Source organism: Mobula birostris, chromosome 3, assembly GCF_030028105.1.
Source record: "Mobula birostris isolate sMobBir1 chromosome 3, sMobBir1.hap1, whole genome shotgun sequence".
Lineage (NCBI taxonomy): Eukaryota > Metazoa > Chordata > Chondrichthyes > Myliobatiformes > Myliobatidae > Mobula > Mobula birostris.
This window is the reverse complement of record NC_092372.1, coordinates 86,659,801-86,684,297: the sequence shown is the minus strand read 5'-3', so window position 1 is coordinate 86,684,297 and position 24,497 is coordinate 86,659,801. Positions and strand designations below refer to the sequence as shown.

Below are 24,497 nucleotides of genomic sequence, written 5' to 3'. Positions count from 1 at the left end.
TAACTATGTTCTTTAGCTAAAACAAAAAATGAATATTGCAGAGATTCAGCAGGTCAGGCAATATCAGGGTCAAAGATTCTTCATTTGCACACCCAGTCTTGCTAAACTGTTCTGATGTAACCACATTATTGTTGATGCGATAAGAAGAAAAACATGCTAATTTGCATATTGTTCACAAGTAGCCAATAACTGTACTGTCAGGCTGTTCTCAGTCATTTAGGTGTTAGAAAGTGATGCTGCTGCTGTTAATGAGTTAATGGTATATATGCCAGTTGTAGTTCTGATGGAACCACTTGTATCCAAGTCTCATATCAGCCTTTGTCTGAACAAAGATCAAAGAGGTGAGATGTGAATAATTTACTCTTGACATTGAGGTAGCATTTGACTCATGTCAAGATGTCCTGGTAAAAAATAAAAGACAATAGGAATCGATGGGAAAATGCTCACCAGTCTGGTGCCATAGCTAAAACAAAGTAATGCATTGGAGGTGATTTGTTGGGGCATTGGTACAGCAGTTTCTCAGATAGCATTCTTCATACATTATTTTCTTAAATGAACTTCCCTCAGTATATTGTATAAATTGGGATGTGCATTGATGCTTGCATAGTGTTAAACCACATTTGGAACTTCTTTTAGATAATGATGTTGTACATGCCCATATGCTGCAAAGCAAGGTAATATTTGAGTGTGGCTGAAAAATGACAATATTCACGTTACAGAAGTTCTAGCCAACAAAAGAGTTTAGTGCGAGTACTAAAAAATCCCCTGGGGGTGACAGTTGAGGGGTGAGGTGGACACAGCTCACCGTCAACCAGAAAGTTAAATGAACTGGTCCTGTATGTACAATGGCTGCAGGCATAATATTAACTTGTTCGGTGGAAAATGGCTCAGAACCTCCAAGAGTGTAGCAATCTTAGAGATTCAGTGCAGTGTCACCTTTGATTTTTGTGTTATAGTCTAAAGTCCACTTAATCCAGACCAACTCTTCAGGAGAATATTGTGAGCGTAAAAATGCACAAACTACTTTGTTTACATATTTAAGTTCAATTTGAGATGTGACTGATAGTTACAGTGCCTTGTAAAAATGTTCGGCCCCCAACACTTTGTTCACATCAATGAGTTTTACAACCAGGGATTTTGATCAATTTAACTGAGAATTTTCATTTGTGAATCATATGTTCCTTTTTTCATAGTAGAACGCCAAGAAGCAGGAAAAATGAGAGACTAAAAATTCAAAACCTGAAATGTCAGCAGTTCAAAAGTATTCATCCCCCTTTGCTCAGTAATTAGTTGAACCACCTCTTGCAGCTATTACAGCCAGTAGGTGTTTTTGGATAAGTCTCTCTGCACAGTGTGATGAGGCAAGATTTGCCTATTCCTCCTTGCAAAATTGCCCAAGCTGTGCTATGTTAGTTGGAGAGTGCCAGTGAACAGCAATCTTAAGGTCTTGCCAGAGATGTTTGATCGGGTTAAGCTCAGGGCTGTAACTGGGTCGCTCAAGGACATCAGCTTTCTTCTTTTGAAGCCACTCCGTGGTTGCTCTGGAATGTGCTTTGGGTCGTTGTCCTGCTGAAAGACGAACTTCCTCCACAAAATAAGCTTTCTGGCAGAGGTTAGCAGGTTTTTATTCAGGATCTGTCTGTATGTGCATCAGTTCTGACCAGATTTCCAAAGTTTCTGCTGCTGAAAAGCATCCCAATAGCTACTTCCACCATACAGGATAGAGTTACAGAGGCATGAGAGGGGAGCTGGCCATGGTTGGTTGGAAGTGGACGCCAGCAGGGATGACGGTAGAACAGCAATGGCTGGAGTTTCTTGGGGCAGTTCAGAAGGTGCAAGATAGATAAGTATTCTAAAGGGATGATGAGGCAATATTGGCTGACAAGGGAAGTCAAAGACAACATAAAAGCAAAAGCAAGGGAATGTAATAGAGCAAAAATTAGCGAGAAGTTTGAGGATTGGGAAGCTTTTAAAAAAACAACAGTAAACAACTGGAAAAACCGTAAGGAGAGAAAAAATGAAATGTGAAGGTAAGCTAGCCAATGATATTAAAGAGAATACCAAAAGGTATTTCAGATTTCTAAAGTGTAAAAGAGGGGGAAGAATGGACATTGGACCATTGGAAAATTGCGCTGGTGAGGGAGTAATGGGTGACAAAGAAATGGTTGATGAATTTAAGTATCTTGCGTCAGTCTTCCCCATGGAAGTGATAGGGTTATTGCAGAAATTGAAGACTGTCTGGGGTCAGAAGTGAATGTAGTTGCTATTTCTAAGGAGAAAGTAATTGGGAAGTTGAAAGGTGTCAAGGTTAAATGAGTTAAACCAGACTGGATGGTTCTGAAAGAGGTAGCTGAAGAGAATGTGGAGGTATTAGTAATAATCATTCAAGAATCTCCAGATTCTGGCATGGTTCTGGAGGACTGGAAAATTGCAAATGTCACTCTATTCTTTAAGAAGGGAGGGAGGCAGAAGAAAGGAAATTATAGGCCAGTTAACCTGACTTCAGTGTTTGGGAAGATGTTGGAGTCTATTATTAAGGATGAGGTTTCAGGGTACTTGTAGGCACATGATATTATAGGCCAAAGGCAATATGGTTTTCTGAATGGAAAATCTTGTCTGACAAATCAGTTGGAATTCTTTGAGGAAATAGTAGGCAGGATAGACAAAGGAAAATTAGTGAATATTGTTTTCTTGGATTTTCAGAAGGCCTTTGATAAGGTGCCGTACATGAGGCTGTTTAAAAAGATAAGAGTGCGTGGTACTACAGGAAAGATACTGGCATGGAAAGAAGATTGCCTGATTGGCTGAAGGCAAAGAGTCAGAATAAAGGGGGCCTGTTTTGATTGTTTGCCAGTGACAAGTGGATTTTGGCAGGGCTCTGTATTGGGAGCACTTCTTTTCAACAATTTGGATGGCAGAATCGATGGTTTTGTGGCCAAGTTTGCATATGGCAGGAAGATAGGTGGAGGGTCAGATAGTGTTGACTAACCAGGAACTCTGCAGAAGAACTTGGGCAGTTTGGGAGAATTAACAAAGAAGTGGCAGATGGAATAGTGTGTAGGGAAATGCGCTTTGGTGGAAGAATAATCACATAGACTATTTTCTAAATGGAGAAATTTCAAAAGTTGGCTGCAAAGGGACTTGGGGTCATTGTGCAGGATTCCCAAAAGGTTAGCTTGCAGGTTGTCGGTGCAAGGAAGGCAAATGCAATGTTGGCATTCGTTCCAGGAGGATTAGAATACAAGAACAAAAATGTGATGCTGAGATGTTATAAAGAATTGGTCAGACCACACAGTTTTGGGCCCCTTATAAGAAAAGATGTGCTGGAGAGAGTCCAGAGGAGGTTCATGAGAATATTCCTGGGAATGAAAAGGTTAGCCTAAGGGAAACATTTGATGGCTTTGGGCCTGTAGCCACTGGAGCTAGGAAGAATAAGGGGGTGGGGGAATCTCATTGAAACCTATCGAATATTGAAAGGCAAACAACAGGGATTCTGCAGATGCTGGAAATTCAAGCAACACACATCAAAGTTGCTGGTGAACGCAGCAGGCCAAGCAGCATCTGTAGGAAGAGGTGCAAATATTGAAAGGCCTAGACAGAGTGAATGTGGAGAGGATATTTCCTTTGATGGATGAGCTTAGGACCAGAGGTCACATCCTCAGAATAGAGGGACATCCATATAGAACAGGGATGAGAAGAAATTTATTTAGTCAGAGGATGGTGAAACTTTGCGATTCATTGCCTTGGCCAGTGGTAGAGGCCAAGTGATTGAGTATATTTAAAGTGGAGGTTGATAGGTTCTTGGTTAGACATGGCATTAAAGGTTACTGGGAGAAGGCAAGCAAATGCAGTTGAGAAGAATAATAAGGCAGCCATGATGAAATGACCGAGCAGACTTGATGGGCTGAGTAGCCTTATTCTGCTCTTCTGTCTTATGGTCTTTTCAAAAGGTGTAGAAGTTGATAAGTTAATTGATACATTGTAAATTACTCCTTTGTGTAGGTGGGTGTTGAACCTGAAGGAAGTTGAGAATAAAATGGCAGTAGTATAAATGGGAACTTGATTGTTATATTGGACTCAGTTGGCCAGCTGTTTTTTTTTTGGTTTGGGGGAGAGGATTTAATTTACTTTGTGTGTGGTTGTGACACTTGCTGGTTTTGATTTGAATGCCATTTAACTATACCTTTTTAATTGTTATAGATCAATCACATTAAAACTATATTTCATAATGTTGTATTTCTTTTCTTTTCAATATGTTTCTTTTAGATACTACCTAGTATCGCAAATGTTAATCCTGCTGTAAGAAATATGGCAGTCTTATGTTTGGGTTCATCTGTATTACACAATAAAGACTTAGCACTTCAACATCTGCCATTGTTATTGCAGGTAAGTAATGGACTGGTCTATACTTGAGTAAATTTTTCATTTCAATACCTTGGTTGTGATTTACTGAATTCACTGAGAGTTGTAAGGATTGTCAGGACAGCAATGCCTCATCAAGCACTATGGGAGGGAAATCCCAAGAATCATATTCATAGAGCACCACAGCACAGATTTCAGCCTGTCAAGTCCATATCGTCCTGTTTTCCCACTTAGTCTCATCAACTCTCACCTGGACTATAGCCCTCCATACCCTTCATCCATGTCCTTATCCAAACTTGTGTAAAATATTGCAATTGAACCCACATCATTCCACTGACAGCTCGTTCCACACTCTCACCACCCTCTCGAGTGAGTAAGTGCCCCCCCCCCCCGATTCCCATTAAATGTCTCACTTGTTTCCTATGACTTTCAGGTCTAGTCTCACCAGTCCTCAGCAGAAAAAGCCTATCTATTTACCCTATCACTATCCTTCATAATTTTGTATTTCTCTAAGACCTGCCCTCATTTTCCTATGTGGCAGAGAATGAAGTCCTAACCTTTGCCTATAACTCAGGAGGTCCTCAAGTCTCGGCAACGTTCTTGAAGGTTTTCTCCGTACTCTTTCTATCTTATTGATACCTTTCCTGTAAATAGGTGACCAGAACAGCACAGAAGTGACCAAATGTGCTTCACCAAAGTCTTACACAACTTCAACATAACATCTAATCTCCTGTACTCAGTATTTTAATTTATGAAGGCCAATGTGCCAACAGCACTCTTTACAACCCTATCTACCTATGACGCCATTTTCAGGGAATTATGGAGCTGTATTCCCAGATCCCTCTGTTGTACTGCACCCCTCAGTGCCTAAGTCCTTTCTGGTTTGTCCTCACAAAGTGCAACATCTCACACTTGACAGCATTAAATTCCATCTGACATTTTTCAGCCCATTTTTCCAATTGGTCTAGATCCCTCTGTAAACTTTGATCGCCTTAATATGTTGTTCAGGTGGATAAAAAAAAAAAAGAGAATTTAAGGGCTGCAAATACTTGGCACTATATACAGTTCTGTCACCTGCTTAACTCACTTCCTAAGAGGAGATCTAGTGTTGCACTCCCTCTCATTGGGGCTCTGCATATTGATTAAGAAAGCTTTCCTAAACACATTTGGCAAACTGTATCCCATCCAGTCCTTTTACAGTATCGTAGTCCCAGTCCATAAGTGAAAAGTTAAAATTATCTACTGTCACACCTTATTTTGCTATCTCTACAAATAAGCTCTTCTAAATCTCGCTGATAATTGGATGGTATATAATGCATATCTGTTAACTTGGTTATCCCCTTCTTATTCCTCAGTTCTATCCATATTGCCTCAGTAGACAAGCATCCAGTTTGTCCTCACTGAGCACTGCCATGACATTTTCCTTTCACAAACAAGATAAAATCTGAAGATGCTAGAAATCCAAGCACTAACAGTTTTGGCCCGAAATGTCAACTGTACTCTTTTCCTAGATGCCGCCTGGCCCGCTGAGCCTCCACATTTTGTGTGTGTTGCTCTGATGACATTTTCCTTGATGAGTAATACCTCTGACCCCTCTATCATGTTTAAAGTAATGTAACCCCAGAACATTGAACTGCCAGTCCTGCCCATCCTCCAACCAAGCTTCACCGATGGCTCCACCATTATAATTCCATATGTTTATCCATGCTCTAAGTTCAGCTGCATTACCGACAATACTACTTGCATTGACTAACAGACCCCAATCGGTTAAGTTAGACAACCTCTCCTCCTCCACTCTCACCCTGAACACCGGCGTGCCTCAAGGCTGTGTGCTGAGCCCTCTTCTGTACTCCCTTTTCACCTATGACTGCGTTCCTGTACATGGTTCTAACTCCATAATCAAGTTCGCAGACGACACCACGGTGGTTGGTCTGATCAGAGGGGATGATGAGACGGCCTATAGGGACGAGGTCCAGCACCTGGCTGCGTGGGGTGCCGACAACGATCTGGCTCTTAACACCCAGAAGACCAAGGAGATCATTGTGGACTTCAGGCATGTCAGGAGTCACACTCACGTCCCCATCAACATCAATGGAACTGTAGTGGAGCGTGTATCAAGCTTCAAATTCCTTGGTGTCCACAATTCCAAGGATCTCACCTGGTCCTTGAACTCTTCCATCCTGATCAAAAAGGCGCAACAACGCCTTTATTTCCTGCGGAGCATGAAGAAGGCTCACCGCTGTCCCAGGATACTGATGGACTTTTACTGCTGTACCATTGAGAGCATACTCACCAGCTGCATTTCAGTGTGGTATGGCAATTGTCCCGTATCGGACCACAAAGCACTCCAGTGTGTGGTGAAAACTGCCCAGCGGATTATCGGCACCCAATTGCCCACCATTGAGAACATCTACCATAAACGCTGCCTGGGCAGGGCGAAAAGCATTATCAAGGATGCATCTCACCCTAACCATGGACTTTTTACTCTTCCCCCATCCGGTAAGCGCGACCCGAGCCTCCACTCCTGCACCAGCAGGCACAGGAAGAGCTTCTTCCCTGAGGCTATGACACTGCTGAACCTCTCATCACAGCGCTAAACAGTATTGCATCCGTATTGTACTGTCTCAGTACTTTTATATTTGTGTGCTGTAGCACTTTTTTTATTCGCAGTTATTTTGTACATAACACTATTCTTTAGCATTTCTGGTCAGATGCTAAATGCATTTCATTGGCTTTGTATCTGTACTCGGCACAATGACAATAAAGTTGAATTAACTTCAAATTCAAACTTTCTGCATAATCACTCAGAGTTGAACTGCACGTGCATGTAACGAGAGCTGTATAACTCATCTTCTACCTTAGGCTATGAACTTATCAATCACCCCTGCTGTGGACACTTTCTGGAGGTCCAAGATCCGTATGCTTCACGACCGCTGGACTAAGTGTGTAGATGTAGGAGGAGACTATGTTGAAAAATAAATGTGCTAGGTTTTCTAAAATTGACTCCTTCTACCTTAGGTTATGAACTTATCAATCACCTCTCGTATGCAACTCAACACATTAGACCCACCATGCTTGGCCTTTCAGTTTCTACCTTTGCACGTAGGCTTTACATCACTCACCGCCCCCCCCCCCCCCACAGTCATTCCACTTTATGTTCTGCCATTTTGGTTCCTCCTGCCCCAGCAATTCTAGTTTAGTCCTCTGGAGCAGCACAAACAAACCCTTCCAGTTCAGGTGCAAACCGTCCCGTTTTTACAGTTCCCACCTTCCCTGAAAGTGAGCCCAATGGTCCAAAAATCTGAAGCTCTCCCTCCTGCACCATCTTCTAGTCATGTGTTAGTCTGCATTATCTTCCTATTTCTGGCTTCACTAGCACGTGGCATGGGTAACAATCCTGAGCTCACTACCCTGGAGGTACTACTCTCTTACTTGGCACTTAACTTCCTGACAACACACAAAAATTGCTGGAGTAACTCAACATGCCAGGCAGGGTCTATGGAAAAGAGTTCCTCTCAGCCTGAATTGTCGACAGTACTCTTTTCCATAGATGCTGTCTGGCCTGCTAAAATCCTCCAGCATTTTGTGTGGGTTGCCTGGATTTCCAGCATCTGCAGATTTTCTCTTGTTTGCAACTTAACTTCCTGAACTCACCTTTCAGGACCCTGTCACCTTTCCTGCCTATGCCATCAGTATCAATGGGGACCACGACCTCAGGGTGCGCAGCCTCCCCTTTAAAAATGCTATGGACTTGATCAGAGGCATCTCTGTCTCTGGGAGGCAGCATACTATCCAAGAATCTCATTCTAGTTGACAGAATCTCCTTTCTGTCCCCCTAACCAGTGAATCCACTATCACCAATCACCACTGCTTACCCTGTCTCCCTTTTTTCCCTTCTGAGTCACAGAACCAGACTGTGCCAGAGACTGACTTCTGTGGCTTTCCTTTGCTAGGCCATCCCCTCTAACAGTATTCAAAACAATATACATGTCATTGATGAAAATGACTGCAGGGGTACCCTATTCCCTTTCCCTCTCCTAATAGTCACTCGGTTATCAGTAACTGCCTCTCTGTGCCGCTGTTTTCCAAATGATCTGTGGATCATCCAGCTGCAATTCCTTAATGTGGTCTGTAAGGAGCTGCAGCCATAAGCACTTGCAAGTGTAATCATCAGGGTCACTGGAGGTCTTCCTAACTTTCTATATTCCGCAAGAGGAGCACGCCACTACCCTGGGTTCCCTTCCCACTGCTCTACTGATGCAACATTAGAAAGAAAGAAAGAGAACTTAACAGAAACATGCACCTTAGCCTCTACCTCTTGAGCCAAAGCTTCAGCTGTCCGCTCTAATCCTGTCCAGTCACACTATGGCACTTTGATTAAAGTTAACTTTTTTAATTGGCCCTTGCTGTTTGCCTAACTACCCATTTACAAATATCAATTCATATTTGTGCCACCTTTAGGCTCCACGACTTGAAAATGAACTGAAAGTCTCGACAGAAACACTTTTAAAATAATATAAACACCACGGGAGGATTGACTAAATGCTGTGCTTCTGGTCACTTAAATTTTCTTAATCTGATGATTGGTTCTCGCCTGTATCATTCTGGTGTATTTGGCTCTATCTCTCCTTTCCTGTCACTAGCATTTCTTAGCAGAAATGATGGGCAGAGTAATAGAGAATAGGTTGACATGTTTTGCAAAGCCTGACTTGTTTGATGATGCAGTTTCCATATTTTACAATCTTTTGAATTTATTTGTTTTTGCATTAAAATTTTACTGATCACATGCTGTGCTCTTGAGAGACACCCAAAAATGCAAGATCTAATGAGCCACTAAGTTAAGCAATCCAAGATGATGTATGCCGGAGGAATCTGTATGAATACTGGTACCAGCAGCTGTGTTAATAACAGACTGGGTTTGCTTGATGACGTTGAGCTTGCTTGATAGATTTTTGAACTTCCACCACAAATTTTAAGACAACAAAAGCCAAGAGCATGGTTATCAGATGCTACATTTTTACATAGTCTTCATGTGGGCTAGAGTTGCTCGTCTCAAACTGTAAGGCTGAAATCAGATCTCTGTCTGGCCCTTGAGGACCTCTTCTGGCATTCAGGCTTTTTACAAGACCTGCCAATAAACATTTTGTGTGTATCCATCAGTTTTCTGTAGGTTCTTTGTTCAGAAAGCACATAGTCATCTGCAGTGGAACCTGTATACATCTTCACCCTGTCAGTGAGTGGGACTTGGGCTTTCCTTTCCCCTGGTCTAACTCGGAGCCACTCAAACCCCAAGATTAATTATATACTGATTTTGCCTCTAAGTTAATAGCTAAATTAAGCCTGTAGTTAATTATAGTGAGTATAAGTACCACATTGAGTTAAGGATTGTAAGGTTGTAGGATGTGAGGAGGATTTGGTATAAGAATACAGACATTTTCAAGATGTTCAGCAACTCCTACTGCCATAAACCACCAACCTCCCCCTCCCTCCCCCATCCTATCCCCCACCACCTTGCCCCTAATGGCCCATGATTAGCAATAATCCCTTCAATAGAGTGAGGTGGTACAACTGCCACCATGTAGTATCTTATGAAAGAGATTTTAGGTGTGACTGACTGTCTCCTCCTGCCACTTTCACGTGTGTGAGAGCTTCTTGGTCTGCAGCTGATGCCGGATAATATGTTTATTGTACATCTCCAATTGCCAATGGCTTCAGTGCAATGTTGGAAAACAGTAAAACCCTCATTCTCATCTATTACGTTATACCTCTCAGGTCAGAATGAGTTCCAGAATGCCTGTCAGAATTCTATGTAGCCACAGTGCAGCTTCACTTTTAAGAGATGCAGGCTGACCTTTGTCATTGCCAATCATAACATTTGAGCTACTGCTGAGTCATTGAAGAGTATCATACATATTGCACTCGCCAATCATGTAATTGAGAGAGCAACATGAAATTAGGGTACTGCCCCAATAAGAAATAATCGCTCTTTCTTTCTTTGTTGTTCTCAGTTAAATATTCAATTTGCTGTAGTGACTTGCTTCTAACTGAATAAACTCTAATATGTCTTTTTTGTACATTATAGATAACTCAACTTGATGAGGCCAGGGTGAAAATCAGTGCATTGCAGGCAGTTTTTGATATTCTGCAAGTATTTGGGATTGAGGTTTTCAAAACTTGTCATGACAAATCACAAGTTTCCCAAAATGAGGAGATTGGCAGTGAAACTGAGCAATCAACATCTGAAGAAGTAACAGAGAATTCTGTGGAAACAAACACAGTTAGCAGTATCCTTACACTGCTTTTAGGATACTTAGACAGTGAGGTAAGGGTTACCAGTGACTTTTGAAATTGCATTTGTTGTATCTGGATGGTAATGGAAAAAGATCATGGGAGAGTGAATTTTTGAATATACATGATTTATGCATGTAAAATCGGATAATTTGCAACATTTCTGCTTTAATATTCTGAAGAACACAAAAAAGTGAAGAAATGCCCTGCTCTGCCATTTGGTAAAATGCCCCTTTGCAGTTTTTTGTATTTAATTTTTTTCTGTTTTTACAAATTCAGTCATAGTCTACCTATTGCCACCTTGCCAATTCACTAACCCTGGCTGTATACCTCTTTGCAAGCACTTTGTTTCCTCTGAGGCTTAGTTGTCCAAGCCACACTGTAATATTATGTGGATTGTAAATGATTGTTAAGTTACCTTTGCTACTGTCTGGTGCTTGGAGAATTCCTAAGGAATTTGGGATGGTTATCAGTAATTATCCACCATCTCTACAGCTAACTGCTTTTACAATGTTAGGTCAGGATATATGCCGAATTTTAGTCCTTTTACTATCTTGTTTAGTGATACAAATTACTATAAGCTTGTTGCATCCGTAAGTACACTCTCACTGGATCTCTGAACTAATGTTTTATTTTGTCTTTTGTTATCTCTTTTTACCAACCACATTGCTTATACTTCTTGATTATATCATTCCTTCCTTCTGCCATTATATTATCTGTTATTATTAGGTGTGCCCCAATATCCCCATTCCCCACTTGCCTTTCCACTGTCCTTCGGCCTCTTCCCACCCCCTCCCCTTCCCACACGGTTACTTATGTTATGGGTGGTATAATTACTTGTATTTTGTTTAGATAGCAGAACTGAAGACTGTAGCTGCTGAAGGTTTCGCTAAACTACTTTTTTCTGGAAGACTTTCTAGTCCCAAACTTCTTTCCCGGCTTATTTTATTGTGGTACAATCCTGTGACTGAAGAAGACACCTTCCTTCGACATTGCCTAGGGGTTTTCTTTCCTTTGTATGCATTTACCAACAGGTTTGTAATTTATCTGCTGTTCCTGTTGTTTCAAACATGTTTTCGGGTATTCTTTAATTTTGTTTTGGGAGTTCCATAAAATAGAAAACTCGTGTTACACTCAGAATGAAGTGTAAAAAGTTGTATGGTGGTAGTTCGCTCAATGCTCTGAATGTACTCCCAGGAATGAGAACAGTAATACAATCTGTGCAAAAAGTGGAGTTTATAAAAGAGCAGTGAATTACTAACAACACTGATATCTAACACAGATCTGACACGAATCCCTGCCTCTAGCAGTGAATTATACTGTTTAGTGTGGAGAAGCAGTGTGTGAGGACTGGTCTTGAGTGGGGTGTTAATGCTCAGTGCTGAGATGCAGGGCTTGATTGCACTGGCCAGTATGACAAGTGTGGGCCGTTGTTGGAAATTGGCAATGCCTGCACTGTACGTTCAACTGTCTTCTCCAGCATTTGCTGTCAAGTCACTTTTTATTGCCATTTTGACCATAACTGCTGGTACAGTACACAGTAAAAACGAGACAATGTTTTTCAGGACCATGATGCTACATGAAACAATGCAAAAACTACACTGAACTACGTAAAACAGCACAAAAATTACACTAGACTACAGACCTACCCAGGACTGCATAAGGTGCACAAAACAGTGCATGCATTACAATAAATAATAAACAAGACAATAGGCACAGTAGAGGGCAGTTAGGGTCCAGGCTCTGGGTATTGAGGAGTCTATTGGCTTGGGGGAAGAAACTGTTACATAGTCTGGTCGTGAGAGCCTGAGTGCTTCGGTGCCTTTTGCCAGGTGGCAGGAGGGAGAAGAGTTTGTATGAGGGGTGCGTGGGGTCCTTCACAATGCTGTTTGCTTTACGGGTGCAGCGTGTGGTGTAAATGTCTGTGATGGCGGGAAGAGAGACCCTGATGATCTTCTCAGCTGACCTCACTATCCGCTGCAGGGTCTTGCAGTCCAAGGTGGTGCAATTTCCGAACCAGGCAGTGATGCAGCTGCTCAGGATGCTCTCGATATATCCTCTGTAGAATGTGGTGAGGATGGTGGGTGGGAGATGGACTTTCTCAGCCTTTGCAGAAAGTAGAGACGCTGCTGTGCTTTCTTTGCTATGGAGCTGGTGTTGAGGGACCAGGTGAGATTCTCCGCCAGGTGAACACCAAGAAATTTGGTGCTCTTAACGATCTCTCCGGAGGAGTTGTCGATGTTCAACGGAGGGTGGTCACTCTGTGTCCTCCTGAAGTCAACAACCATCTCTTTTGTTTTGTTACATTCAGAGACAGGTTGTTGGCTCTACACCAGTCCGTTAGCTGCTGCACCTCCTCTCTGTATGCTGACTCATCATTCTTGCTGATGAGACCCACCACGGTCGTGCCATCGGTGAACTTGATGATGTGGGATGTGTGCACCCCACAACCAAACTGCAAAGCCCTTTCGCGCCCAGAGAGTTTTTTATTGTAACAGGCTCAAATGAGAGTTCAAGATAGCAGCTTAAAGAGAAGATAAGAGCTTTGTCATTCAAGTAGTTAAAAAGGCAAATGAGAATACAGGAGCAGGAACACTTGCAACTATACAATGATTAGGTGAGACTTCACCTGGAATATGGTGTAAAGTTTTGGTCTTTTTACATAAAGATATGCATGCCATGGAGGTGGCAAGAATTCAATTTGCCATGAGCAGTGAGATTTACAGGTGAAGAACAAGTAAGAAGATTGGATTTGTATTCAATAGAGCCTGGAAAATGAGAAGGGACAGAATTAAAACTTAGAAAGTTCTCACAGAACTCAATGTGCAAAGGATGTTTTCCGAGCTTGGCCTGCTAAAATTAGAGGTTACCGTCTCAAGTTAAGAGATTCAGGACTGAGAAAATGAATTCACACCAGGATTTGAAGGCTCTGTGGAGTTCACTGCCATAGAAGGCAGCAGGCCAAGTTGTCAAGTAATTTTAAGAAGAATAAATTCGTTGGTGCAAAATGTTTCAAGGAGTTTATGGAGAAAGTGGGAATATGGTACCAAGACAGTCTTAATCATATTGGAAGGAAGAGCAGGCTCAAAGGGCTATGTGGTACACTCCTGCTCATTTCCTCTAGTGTTTCTGTTTTACCATTCCCCTGCCTTAAATGCAGGCCATGATTGAGGCACACCACCATATACTGTGGGGCAAAGGCTGTAGGTTTGAGCCTCACAACAGACTCGTCGCAAAGATCTAAACTAACATTGTTACCTCCAATTCTGCTTTCAGAGGCAAAGTTATGCCAAGTTCATATCCACTTGAAAGGATAGGATAATACACTTGATATCCAAGCTAGTATTTATCCATCTATTAGCCTCACTGAAAGAAATTATTTATTAATAACATTATTGAGTTGATTTCCTAAAGCCAGATATCCACATGTTGTGCATTTCTGTGGTATGATGATGATTTGGTTGTAGTGGAAATGGCTAAATGTCACCACATACGTACCATTTATCATGGCTTTTTAAGTGAGAATTTGTATGTGTTTAGTTCTGCTTGTGTGTACTGTAGAACCTGTTTGCAGTCAGTTAATTTTGCTGTTACTAAGTTGCAGAATATGAATCATTGTCTCAGGTGCTGTGCAGTGTTGAAAGGTTGCAGCACATTGTTTTTATCCTGGATTTTCAGAGCCCTTTTTGAAATTGCTCATTATTGGGTTACTTTCCAGGAGAAACCCATTTTATAGTTAAAACTTCAAAGCAAGTACTGATCAGTAAAACTAAATTAATTTTAGGTTAAATATTTACAATCATTCTCCTAGGAAAAATCAAGAATGTTTCCAGGAAGCTTTCTTACCTACTTTGAGGACCCTGTTCTATGCACCAGCTTCTTCTCCTTTAGCTGAAGTTAATACACTTCACGTGGCAGAACTTTTTGTGGATTTGACCCGCATAAGTGCAGCTAATTTGAAGAACAAACAAACAGAAGACTACCAGGTATGCTACAATAATAATATGCAGATAAGCAATACCTTTCATTTACATAATTGCTTTGGATTTATGGAAAAAGTATTTGATAGAATTAAGCTGCTTTGGTAATGCAATAGATGATGAACTAAATGTTTGGTATTTTGGAATTTGACCATGTGGTGCAAGTGGCTTGGAGAAATAGATTTTAAAACTGGAAACTGCAAAAAGAGAATTGGCTATATATAGATATTAAGGTATGCAAAGAAGATGTTGGTAATAATTTTGACAGTTGTTCAGTGAAGTGATGCAGCTGGAAATGAATATATATGTCAGGTGGTCTAACAAGATCTTATTTGTGGATGTGCAAATATACCAGAAGGAAACACAGATAAGACAAGGATTACTGAACTGAGATAGACAATGGTTTTAAATAAGTTACAACTTATTATTTGTATGTCTGGATGAAACATCCACATCTATTGTGAGAATTTCAAAGAGGGATCCATATCGTCTTCTATATGGTAGCTTGTGATGCTCTCTAAAATGTTATTTTATTTGCATAGGAGCTTACAATTCATGATAACTTGGCTGTGAAGATCTGCAATGAAATATTGAAAGATCCAGATTCTCCAGATGTTCGAATATTTGTCAAAGTTCTGGGATTGCTTGATCTTTCGACAGGACTGCCTTCTCACACACAGCAGTTGTGTGTTCTCCTGGATGATATTAAGGTTATGTTTGTGATTTTTTTACATCTATATTGGAAAGAAGCAAATTGTTTTTTCTTAGAATTTGAATTAATTGACTTAAATTTGGAGCTTAAGTTTAGTAAATTTGCTCTTATCTCTTGGGTTGATAAAAAATAAACAAATTAGCCAGTGACATAACGTGGGTTATCCCTGTAGCAATATACAGCAGCTATTCAGTCCCTTCATACTGGTTTCTTGTGGAGAAATACTATTAGTCCCATTTCCCCTCCATATTTTCCTCACTCTTCTCATAGCCTATCCTGGATTGTAAGTGCTGGAAAACTCCCAGGCGTGCTTCCTGATTTTTCCGATTTCATGGCTTAGCTCTGGTTACTTCATTTCTTGTTCTGTTCAAAGTAGTATAACCTGATATGAACTTTTCTGAAATCAATTTGAAACACATCTTTTACTTTGTTCCACCACCCAAGTCTCCTAGTGGAAGCTAACAATTCCCATGAATAGATACACTCATTTTAAGCCTCCTTCCACCTCATCATCAATTAACATTGATCTTTTGTTGAAAATTAACAATGTAACTGCAATCCACTACTATTGTGTGTAAATATTTGAGTAATGTTTAAAATATTCTATGAAATATTTGGTAAAGTTATCCCACAATCTCTGCCTGTCATGTCACTTATAAAGATGTTTGATTATCTAAACTCAAGTGCAGATGGTATTGTTAAAACAATGGTTATTAAAAATTTTAAATTTTGATAAATATGCTAGAAATAATTTTAGTGTATATAATAGTATCTTTGAAGAATGTGAAAGGATGGAAATTACAGTTTTGATATGAATTTGAAAGCTAAACATGTTTATACTTATCCCCACGTAGGAAATGAAAAACAAAATAAATCAGCGAGTTATTGAGAAAATTATTACTCACTTAAATGGAGGATCAAGAGAAGGAGAAAAACATAAATGTGACAACAAAATGGAAAGAACAAAAAAAATTGACAAAGGTATGGTCTGCTTTCGAATTTGTAAATTTAATCTTAAAGAACATATGAATTAGGAGTAGGGGAAGGCTACTCATGGTCCCTCAAGCCTGCTCTGTCATTCAGTAAGATAATGGCTGATCTAACTGTCACTATTTTCTATAGTGATGGAGTCTGGGATCAGAGTACATAGCCTTATGATAGAGGGGCGTTCTTTAGCCAGATGGTGATGAAACTGGAACTCGTTGCCACAGATGGCTGTGGGGGCCAAGTCATTGGTGTATTTAAAATACAGATTGATGGGTTCTTGATAGTAGGGGTGTTGATGACTACGGGGAGAAGGCAGGAGAATGGAGTCAAGTGAGTGACAAGCAGGAGGCAGCGAGAGGGAATAAAGGGGGCCTTTTCTGGTTGGCTGTCAGTGACTGGTGTTCCTCAGGGGTCAGTATTGGGACTGCTACTTTTCACATTGTTTGTCAATGATTTAGATAATGGAATTGCTGTGTGAATGATACAAAGATAGTTGGAGGGGTAGGTAGTTCTGAGGAAGCAATGTGTTTGCAGCAAGACTTAGACAAATTGGAAGAATGGGCAAAAAGTGGCCGATGGAATACAGTGTTGGAATACAGTGTTGGGAAATGTATAATAATGCATTATGGTAAATGGAACAATAGTGCAGACTATTATCTAAATGGGGAGAAAATTCAAACATTAGAGATGTAGAGGGACTTGGGAGTCCTCGTGCAAGACTTCCAGAAGGTTAATTCTCAGGTTGAGTCTGTGGTAAAGAATGCAAACGCAACATTGGCATTTATTTCTAGGGAATAGAATATAAAAGCAAGGACATAATCCTGAGCCTTCATAAGACACTAGTCAGACCACACGGAGTATTGTCTCTATAGCAGTTTTGGGTCCCATATCTCAAAGTATGGGTTCTCATTGGAAAGGGTCCAGAGGAAGTTCACAAGGATGCTTCTGTGAATGAAGGGGGTTAACATATGAGGAGTGTTTGGCAACTTTGGGCCTGTACTCACTGGAACTTAGAAGAATGCGAGGGTATCTCATTGAAATCTACCGAATGTTGAAAGGACTAGATAGAGTGGATGTGGAGAGGATGTTTCCTCTGGTGCAGGTATCTAAAACCATCTTAAACTTGGACACAGCCTTAAACTTTTAGAACTGGAGTAAGGAAGAATTTTTTAGCCAGAGAGTACTGAATTTGTGAAATGCTCTGCCACAGACAGCAGTGGAGGTCACGTTGTGGGTATATTTAAGGTGGAAGTTGATAGTTTCCTGATTGGTCAGGGATTCAAAGGATATGGCAAGAAGGCAGGCGTATGGGATTGAATGGGATCCAGGATCAGCCTTGATCGAATGGCAGAGCAGACCCGATGGGCTGAATGGCCTAATTCTGCTCCTATGTCTTATGGTCTTCTAGAAAATAATTAATCAGCCATGATGGAATGACGGAGCAGACTTGATTCTCTGAATGGTCTAATTCTGCTCCGATGTCTTCTGTCACTAAGCTCGATTTGGATCTAGTTTGGCAACAGTCCTCTAATCCTTTGCAGCTTAACTTTGAGGACAAAACTAGCATGCAGGGCCTTGTCCAAAGCATGCAGGGCCTTTCTTAAAAACCATTTTTACTGCTCTGCTTTCATCAGCTTTCTTTGTTACTTCTTCAAAAAAAAACTCAATCAGATCTTTGAGATATAATCTTGCCAAGCACAAAATCATACTCCTGCTTCTGGCTCCAGTGCTATCCAATTTGTATTCCAATGTACATGCAAATCTTTTTATAATTAATAATTATCTAACATATCAAATTTTATTTGGGATTTTTATTCTGTGCAAGGAAAGAATTTAACAGACTATGATTTGAGCATTAAGCCTATGGGGATTATGGCAAGAATAACACGAAATGTTGGAAGAACTCAGCAGTCAGTCATCATCTATGGAGAAGAATAAATTGCTTAGATCACTTGCATAGGCTCTTGCACAGTCATGGCAGGAGTTAGCAAAATGCTATCTCAGGTAAATAGTGCTGTGGCGGTATGGGCATTGGATAGCCTAATATTCTGTCACAAGACTGGAAAGTGCACCGTGATCATCCCATGAAGGAAGAGCTTGATGTGTGTAATTCTCATGGGTCATTTTACTGTCCAGTTGTTTCTGTTTCTACCTAGTGTCTACATTCTGAAAGCTATTTTCTATATTTTGAGAATTAAGCAGTATTGATGTATCACATACAATCTTAGGAACATGAATTCACCATCTCCACTTAAACTTGTTTTAAAATGTGATCTTTTGACTACTTTGCAGCATTGAAAGGATTGAAGGGAACATTTGACTGTTTTCTTTATTGCAGATGAAAATAAATCCAAAGTTGAAGAGAGTGTAAATGTTTCAGAACAACAGAATAATAAAACAGTAAATGGTAATGGGGGGAAAGAAATGAACAAATCCACTAAAAAAGGTAATTTTAATTTATTTTACGCACCATGGCTGCTGCAGAGTTATAGAAAGGTGCATTACTCTGCAGAATTTTTTTTTTTACAAATGTATATCTATTGTACTTGTTGCCAATCTAAAGGAAAAATGGAAAATACTAAATGTACTCCATACTGACAGAATGCCATTGATGGTAAACTTAATTCTTTCGTAGCGTAGGTGGTGTTTGATTATATATTATTTCCATAAAATAGTTTTCATTTCAATTTATAGAAACTGATTTTTATCCTAAATTTTGACTTTACATATAGTTAGAATATTAATTTAGAATGAAGTTTATCCAGATGTTATATCTACCTGAAATGAGATGTCTATACTTTGCTTTATAACAAGGTAAAGGTGTATCAACTGCCAGATCTGTAACCAGAAGCAGAAGGACCAAGAAAGTACCAGATTCCTCTGGTGAAGGGCAAGTATTGATAAACTGTCAATGATTAGAAATGCTTTAAGGTTTCTATAAATGCACTGATTTATGATCTTTAGTGAAGTAATTTAAGATGGTGTCGTTGGGATGTTAGTGTTGCAAGTCAGATTACCTGACAAAACATTTATTCTGTATTAATTGAAAAATCCATACATACAGTATAGACAGTCTAACTAAAACACATATCCACCCTGGTCTGTATGAAAGCACAGATCAAACATCGGAGGTATTAGAAATCGGGATGGAATTCACTATTTCTTGGATCCTTATTGTGATCGTAATGCTGAGTTGATGAGTTTTCATAAAATACTTCACATAATTTAAAAAGGAGAGGTTCTTCATAATTTATAATACTTTGCAATTTCTATCTAAGGAAACGCTTAATCTTTTTATTTCTGCAGCAGTTAATTGCTTTGGCTAATTTTTTTTATACAATTGTTAACTTGTTTATAGTAAAATAAAGAATTGAATTGACTTCATTACTTACATCCTTCATCTACATAAGGAGTAAAAATCTTTATGTTACGTCTCCGTCTAAATGTGCAATTTATAGTAATTTATAATAAATAGTATGTACAACAGGATAGTCAATATAACATAGAACTACAGTTGTGTCGGCATGAGTTAATCAGTCTGATGGCCTGGTGGAAGAAGCCGTCCCAGAGCCTGCTGATCCTGGCTTTTGTGCTGCGGTACCGTTCCCCGGATGATAGTAGCTGGAGCAGTTTGTGGTTGGGGTGACTCGGGTCCCCAATAATCCTTCGGGCTTTTTTTTTTTTTTTACACACCTGTCTTTGTGAATGTCCTGAATAGTGGGAAGTTCACATCCACAGATGCACTGGACTGTCCGCACCACTCTCTGCAGAGGTCAAATAGATAATGAACAATAATGGTGCCATTCTCTTCCTTCCTCTGTCCCATCAAAAAAAAGTCATTAAGACCTAATCCATTACATTTGGCACTGTCCAGTATACTTAAGTATGGACTACCTTCAGTTTCCTTTGAATTTTTTATAAGGGCATCTAAGAAGGTACTTATGTTAATGTTTTACGATTGTGTAATATATTTTCTTGTACATTGTAAGGAAGCTTTTTGGAAGCTTAAAATTATAGCGTCAAAAAACAATATCCTTGTGAATTACAAAGATTTCACTAAATGTTATACATTGACACTAACTTTACCTTTGTGTCAATAATATATTTAGTAGGGCATTTTCTTGGTAAGAATGATAACTGCAAGCACAGGGAAATTCAGATCTAGAATGAGGCTGTGCATTATCTGGAAATATTTAACAATATCCACTTGAGTGATTTAGATAGGTGAATTTGATATCCATGCATCATTTCTTTGTCAGCGAAGCAGAGAGTAGTCATGAGCCACCATAATTGGAATTTGTACATTGTACTAGATAAAAAGTAGCAACACCAGTTACTGCATAGAATATAAAAGTTGTGTGGAATATGTAATGTGTCAGTGTGATAATACGGTCAATTATCAGATTACTTGAGCTGGAGGGGCGACTGCATCAAAGTGAGTAGATATATTTCAAATAGGAAATGGTAGAGAAATTTTCTTACAGCAGTCTTCCTAACCTCCTGCTGTAGCATAAATGAAAGTTACTGATTTTTGTTGAGCTTGCAACAGTATTGAAGTTTATAAATATATTTTGGGCAATTACATTTCTAATTCCAATATGCCTTAGTAGTATGTTGTTTCTGCTTGCATGATAGGGTGTGTAGGCGAGCATCATATAAGTGAGGCAAGAACAGAGTTTTTCAACTTCTAAGCTTTAGCTTCTAGTGTAAACACTTGCCGCACAAATCTTAAAGAAAACTGAAAATGATGGGTTTTGTGCACAATGTCCTTTCTCTGTAAATGTTGTTTTGCTGAAACTCTTGAGTTTACTGCCTCTTGAATTTGATTTTATAATTAATAGCATGGTTTTATTTCAGTGACAGCCATGATTTTGTAACTCCAGCTCCTTCAGTATCCACAAGACCTTCAAGACGAGCAAAAGCAGCAGTGCTGGAAAAAACAAAAATTAATCTTTCTCAATTACTGGACAAAGGAACTGCTTAGCCTCAAAACTATAGTTCACATATCTGCTATTGTAATATATTATGACTTTTCAATTACCAAATAATTCAGCTGTTGCATTTATTAGTCAGCATTTTTAATTGCCTAGCCATATATAAACTAATATTCTTTACAAGTAGCATTTCTTATTTTGGCGTAAAATTGTCAATACATCATCAGTGGAAAAATATTAGAATTATTTCCTTATTATTGCATTGGAAAGTGGCCTTTCGATTAAGTGATTTTTCATTCCTATTGCTATGTGGTAAACTTGGTGTTTTCTATAGCTGAAGTTGCTTAAAATTATACTACAAATTAAACAATGCTTTCTTAATTGAGGAAATGTGTTTGTGGTTTAATATTTTATTTTAGATCCTGTCTATAGAATGGCATATATTGATTTTAAAGCCAAAGGAGTTTGTTATAAATGGTGCTGCGTAGCTCAGAGTTAAACCTGCACCTTAATCAGCAGTAAAACGAGATGAAGGAATGCAAAGTTCTATTGACATTTTCTGCAACTGAACTGTCAAAAATAGATATACTTTGTATTGACTTAATAACCAGTCAGTATAGAACGCAAGAATTCCATATTCCATGGGTCAATAATTGAAGACATTGATGTGGTCACAATGGGTCCTGTTGAATTTATCCTGTTGAATTGTTGGACTCTAGTTAAGTGAACACTGTTTAATAACTATCTCAAAACAAATAAACAACAACTCTTGATTGGAATAACACATTGAACAATCAGAGGAGAACAACATCATTATGAATAATGCTACTTTCATATAATTAACATATCCAATTGTTGAGGAAGCTTCCCTCCTCAAAAACTGTTAGTGGACCAATATATGTATACTAGGTTTGTTTATACCCTTCACATCCTGTGGATGAATTGAAAATGCAACTTCATTTGGTTTTGTATTTTAAAAGTAGACTTTGTTGAAATTAGAACAGGGAAACTTACCAAAGGCTATTACACAAGAAACCAAAGGTGGTGAAATCACTGATGAAATGAAATTATGATGAATAATCCTACATCCATTCAGCCTTTGCAAGGTACCTGCTAGAATTGTACCAATGATAACCTCTCTCCCAAATGTAAATTTTGTACATTTTGTTCAGAATTTCAGTGTAACATTAAAGGCCACAATTTATACAAATTACTACAGGTTGAATTTCCTCACTTATACAGGTTGCCTGATAAAAATGCCCAAGTGTCAAGGTATTTTTAACAGAATGCAGCTATTTTTAATCTTTCTTCTTGTTGCTGCTTTATTTTCCCTTTTTTTTCATTGCTAATAATACCAGCATCTGTGTACAAGACAGTCATTTAGATGTAATCAGAGCACAGGAGGTTCAGTCAACTGAACCTTACAATAATCCATTGACCTAGTCTCAGCTTCTTCATCTTACAGATTTATTCTGTCCTCTGTGTAAAGAAGTACTCTCCATTGGCATTTAATTGCTGAGATCATATTACTGCTAGTTCCAAACTTGCTATTAGAGTTAATAATTCTCCATGTAGTTAAAAATTTTAATCATTATAAATAATTCAGTTAGATCATTGTTAAACTTTTCCATTTGAAAATATGCACACCTGCAACCTTTCCTCAACATAATCCATTCACCAGTTTGCTTAGAACACCTTGCAAGACCAGTATAAGCAGGACAGTACTTCACTGGTGTTTGAATTAAGAATTTTATACAACTAATATGGCTTTGTTTCCTTTTTATATTACAGCAGTACTAAGATAACAGCCCAACAATGTTTTTTTTAAAAATTCTTTCTACTTAATCGCCGTCTTCCTGTGATTTTCTCTGTTTAGATCCTTAAAGATCTTACTTCCTCAATGATGCTTATTTTATAAATATTCTGATCCATACATCCAAGGTAGATGACCTCATACTTCTCTGTACTTAACTCGGTCCAAGTGAGTAGAAGGGATGGTAAATACTTTGGAGCAAATTCAGAAGTAAGGGAGTAAGGCTTGATTTCATGGCCTTGGCTGACAATGTTGTGGTCTCTTAATTTAGCTAATGTTGTAATATTGATGATTAACTGTTTGTTTCCAAACTGTATCAATTTGCTATTTAATGCCCTGAGATAGAAACACTTCTAAGGTGGTTTTAAATCAGTTAAACAAATGAAAATGACTACAAGCTTAAATATCAAAACACTTAAAGAATTAACCATTTACTAAATATTAACAAATACTCACCCTTGTCCATTGAAGTTATTTCTCCCCATTGAAGTGAATGTATACACCAGGTATAATTGAATACAGGTTAGCAGGTAGATGCTCCAGTACCAGCCTAGTTTCAGAGTGTGGTCAGGAAATTTCTGAAGAATAGCTAACAGGTTTGGAGCTATTGCATTTGCACAGGAATCCTGAACTTACTGGCACACATCACTTACCAGCTAGCAATCTCTACCAAATTTAAGCCCAATGCTGTCTGAGCTTGCATAAAGCTGAGCTCTTCCATCTCCTTAGTCTCCAACCTTTTTGTTTGGTGTGGAATGGTTGAGCTCCTTGCTATAGATCTCTAACTTCACCTGTAAATATTTTATCCAGCTTCCAGGACTGAGAGCATAATACGACTTGCAATTTCTCTTCTCTTAAACTCCACTAGGGTAGATCTCCATATGCTACGTAAACATTGTCATTAAACTTGCTGACAAGGGACTTAAGAGAACAGATCAGAATGTTGCAAGTTTGAGCAGAAGAAAAAATACTATGTTCGCTATTGTTTAAGGATGAAGCTAAGGATAGATTTTGAGTTGAAGGATAACGTCAGTGGAAAAAGTAAAAGAACATTTGAAGCAGGAAATGAATCAAAGGGTTAGTGAAGGGGAAGAATGATCCTCTTAGTATTCAGGGTGTGTTGAATGTAACAATTCTTGACAGTTGAAAAGAAGAAAACCCTTATTGTTAAAGCAACAAAAGAGTTAGCTCAAGAAACTGACATACAACAAGCTGTTGCTGAAGCAGGAAACAAGTTGGGAACATGGGTGGCAGTGTCTTTCACGGAGGCAGGGAGTAGCAGCTTGAAGGGTATTTAATCATCATGGATAACCTGAAATGTGAAAGGTGAAATTAAAATGAGAATCCTTATGTAACAGGTCAAAGCTGCAACCAGTTGATGAGAAGTGTCATATATTTCCAAATTAAAGTCAAGGGAAATG

At 39.2% G+C, this 24,497-nt stretch overlaps 1 protein-coding gene across 2 annotated transcripts in view; it reads left to right on the top strand.

Moving 5' to 3' along the window:
• ncapg (non-SMC condensin I complex, subunit G) overlaps positions 1 to 22,468 on the top strand; it is a 65,039-nt gene extending 42,571 nt beyond the window's left edge. For both annotated transcript variants that reach the window (XM_072252977.1, XM_072252976.1), the window contains exons 14-22: positions 4,267 to 4,386; positions 10,445 to 10,684; positions 11,503 to 11,684; positions 14,462 to 14,636; positions 15,173 to 15,340; positions 16,197 to 16,323; positions 18,668 to 18,775; positions 19,144 to 19,219; positions 21,187 to 22,468. In XM_072252977.1, the coding sequence (XP_072109078.1) occupies positions 4,267 to 4,386; positions 10,445 to 10,684; positions 11,503 to 11,684; positions 14,462 to 14,636; positions 15,173 to 15,340; positions 16,197 to 16,323; positions 18,668 to 18,775; positions 19,144 to 19,219; positions 21,187 to 21,313 (1,323 nt within the window). In that variant the 3' untranslated portion in view covers positions 21,314 to 22,468. The remainder of the gene's footprint in view (positions 1 to 4,266; positions 4,387 to 10,444; positions 10,685 to 11,502; positions 11,685 to 14,461; positions 14,637 to 15,172; positions 15,341 to 16,196; positions 16,324 to 18,667; positions 18,776 to 19,143; positions 19,220 to 21,186) is intronic.
• Positions 22,469 to 24,497: the final 2,029 nt, after the last annotated feature.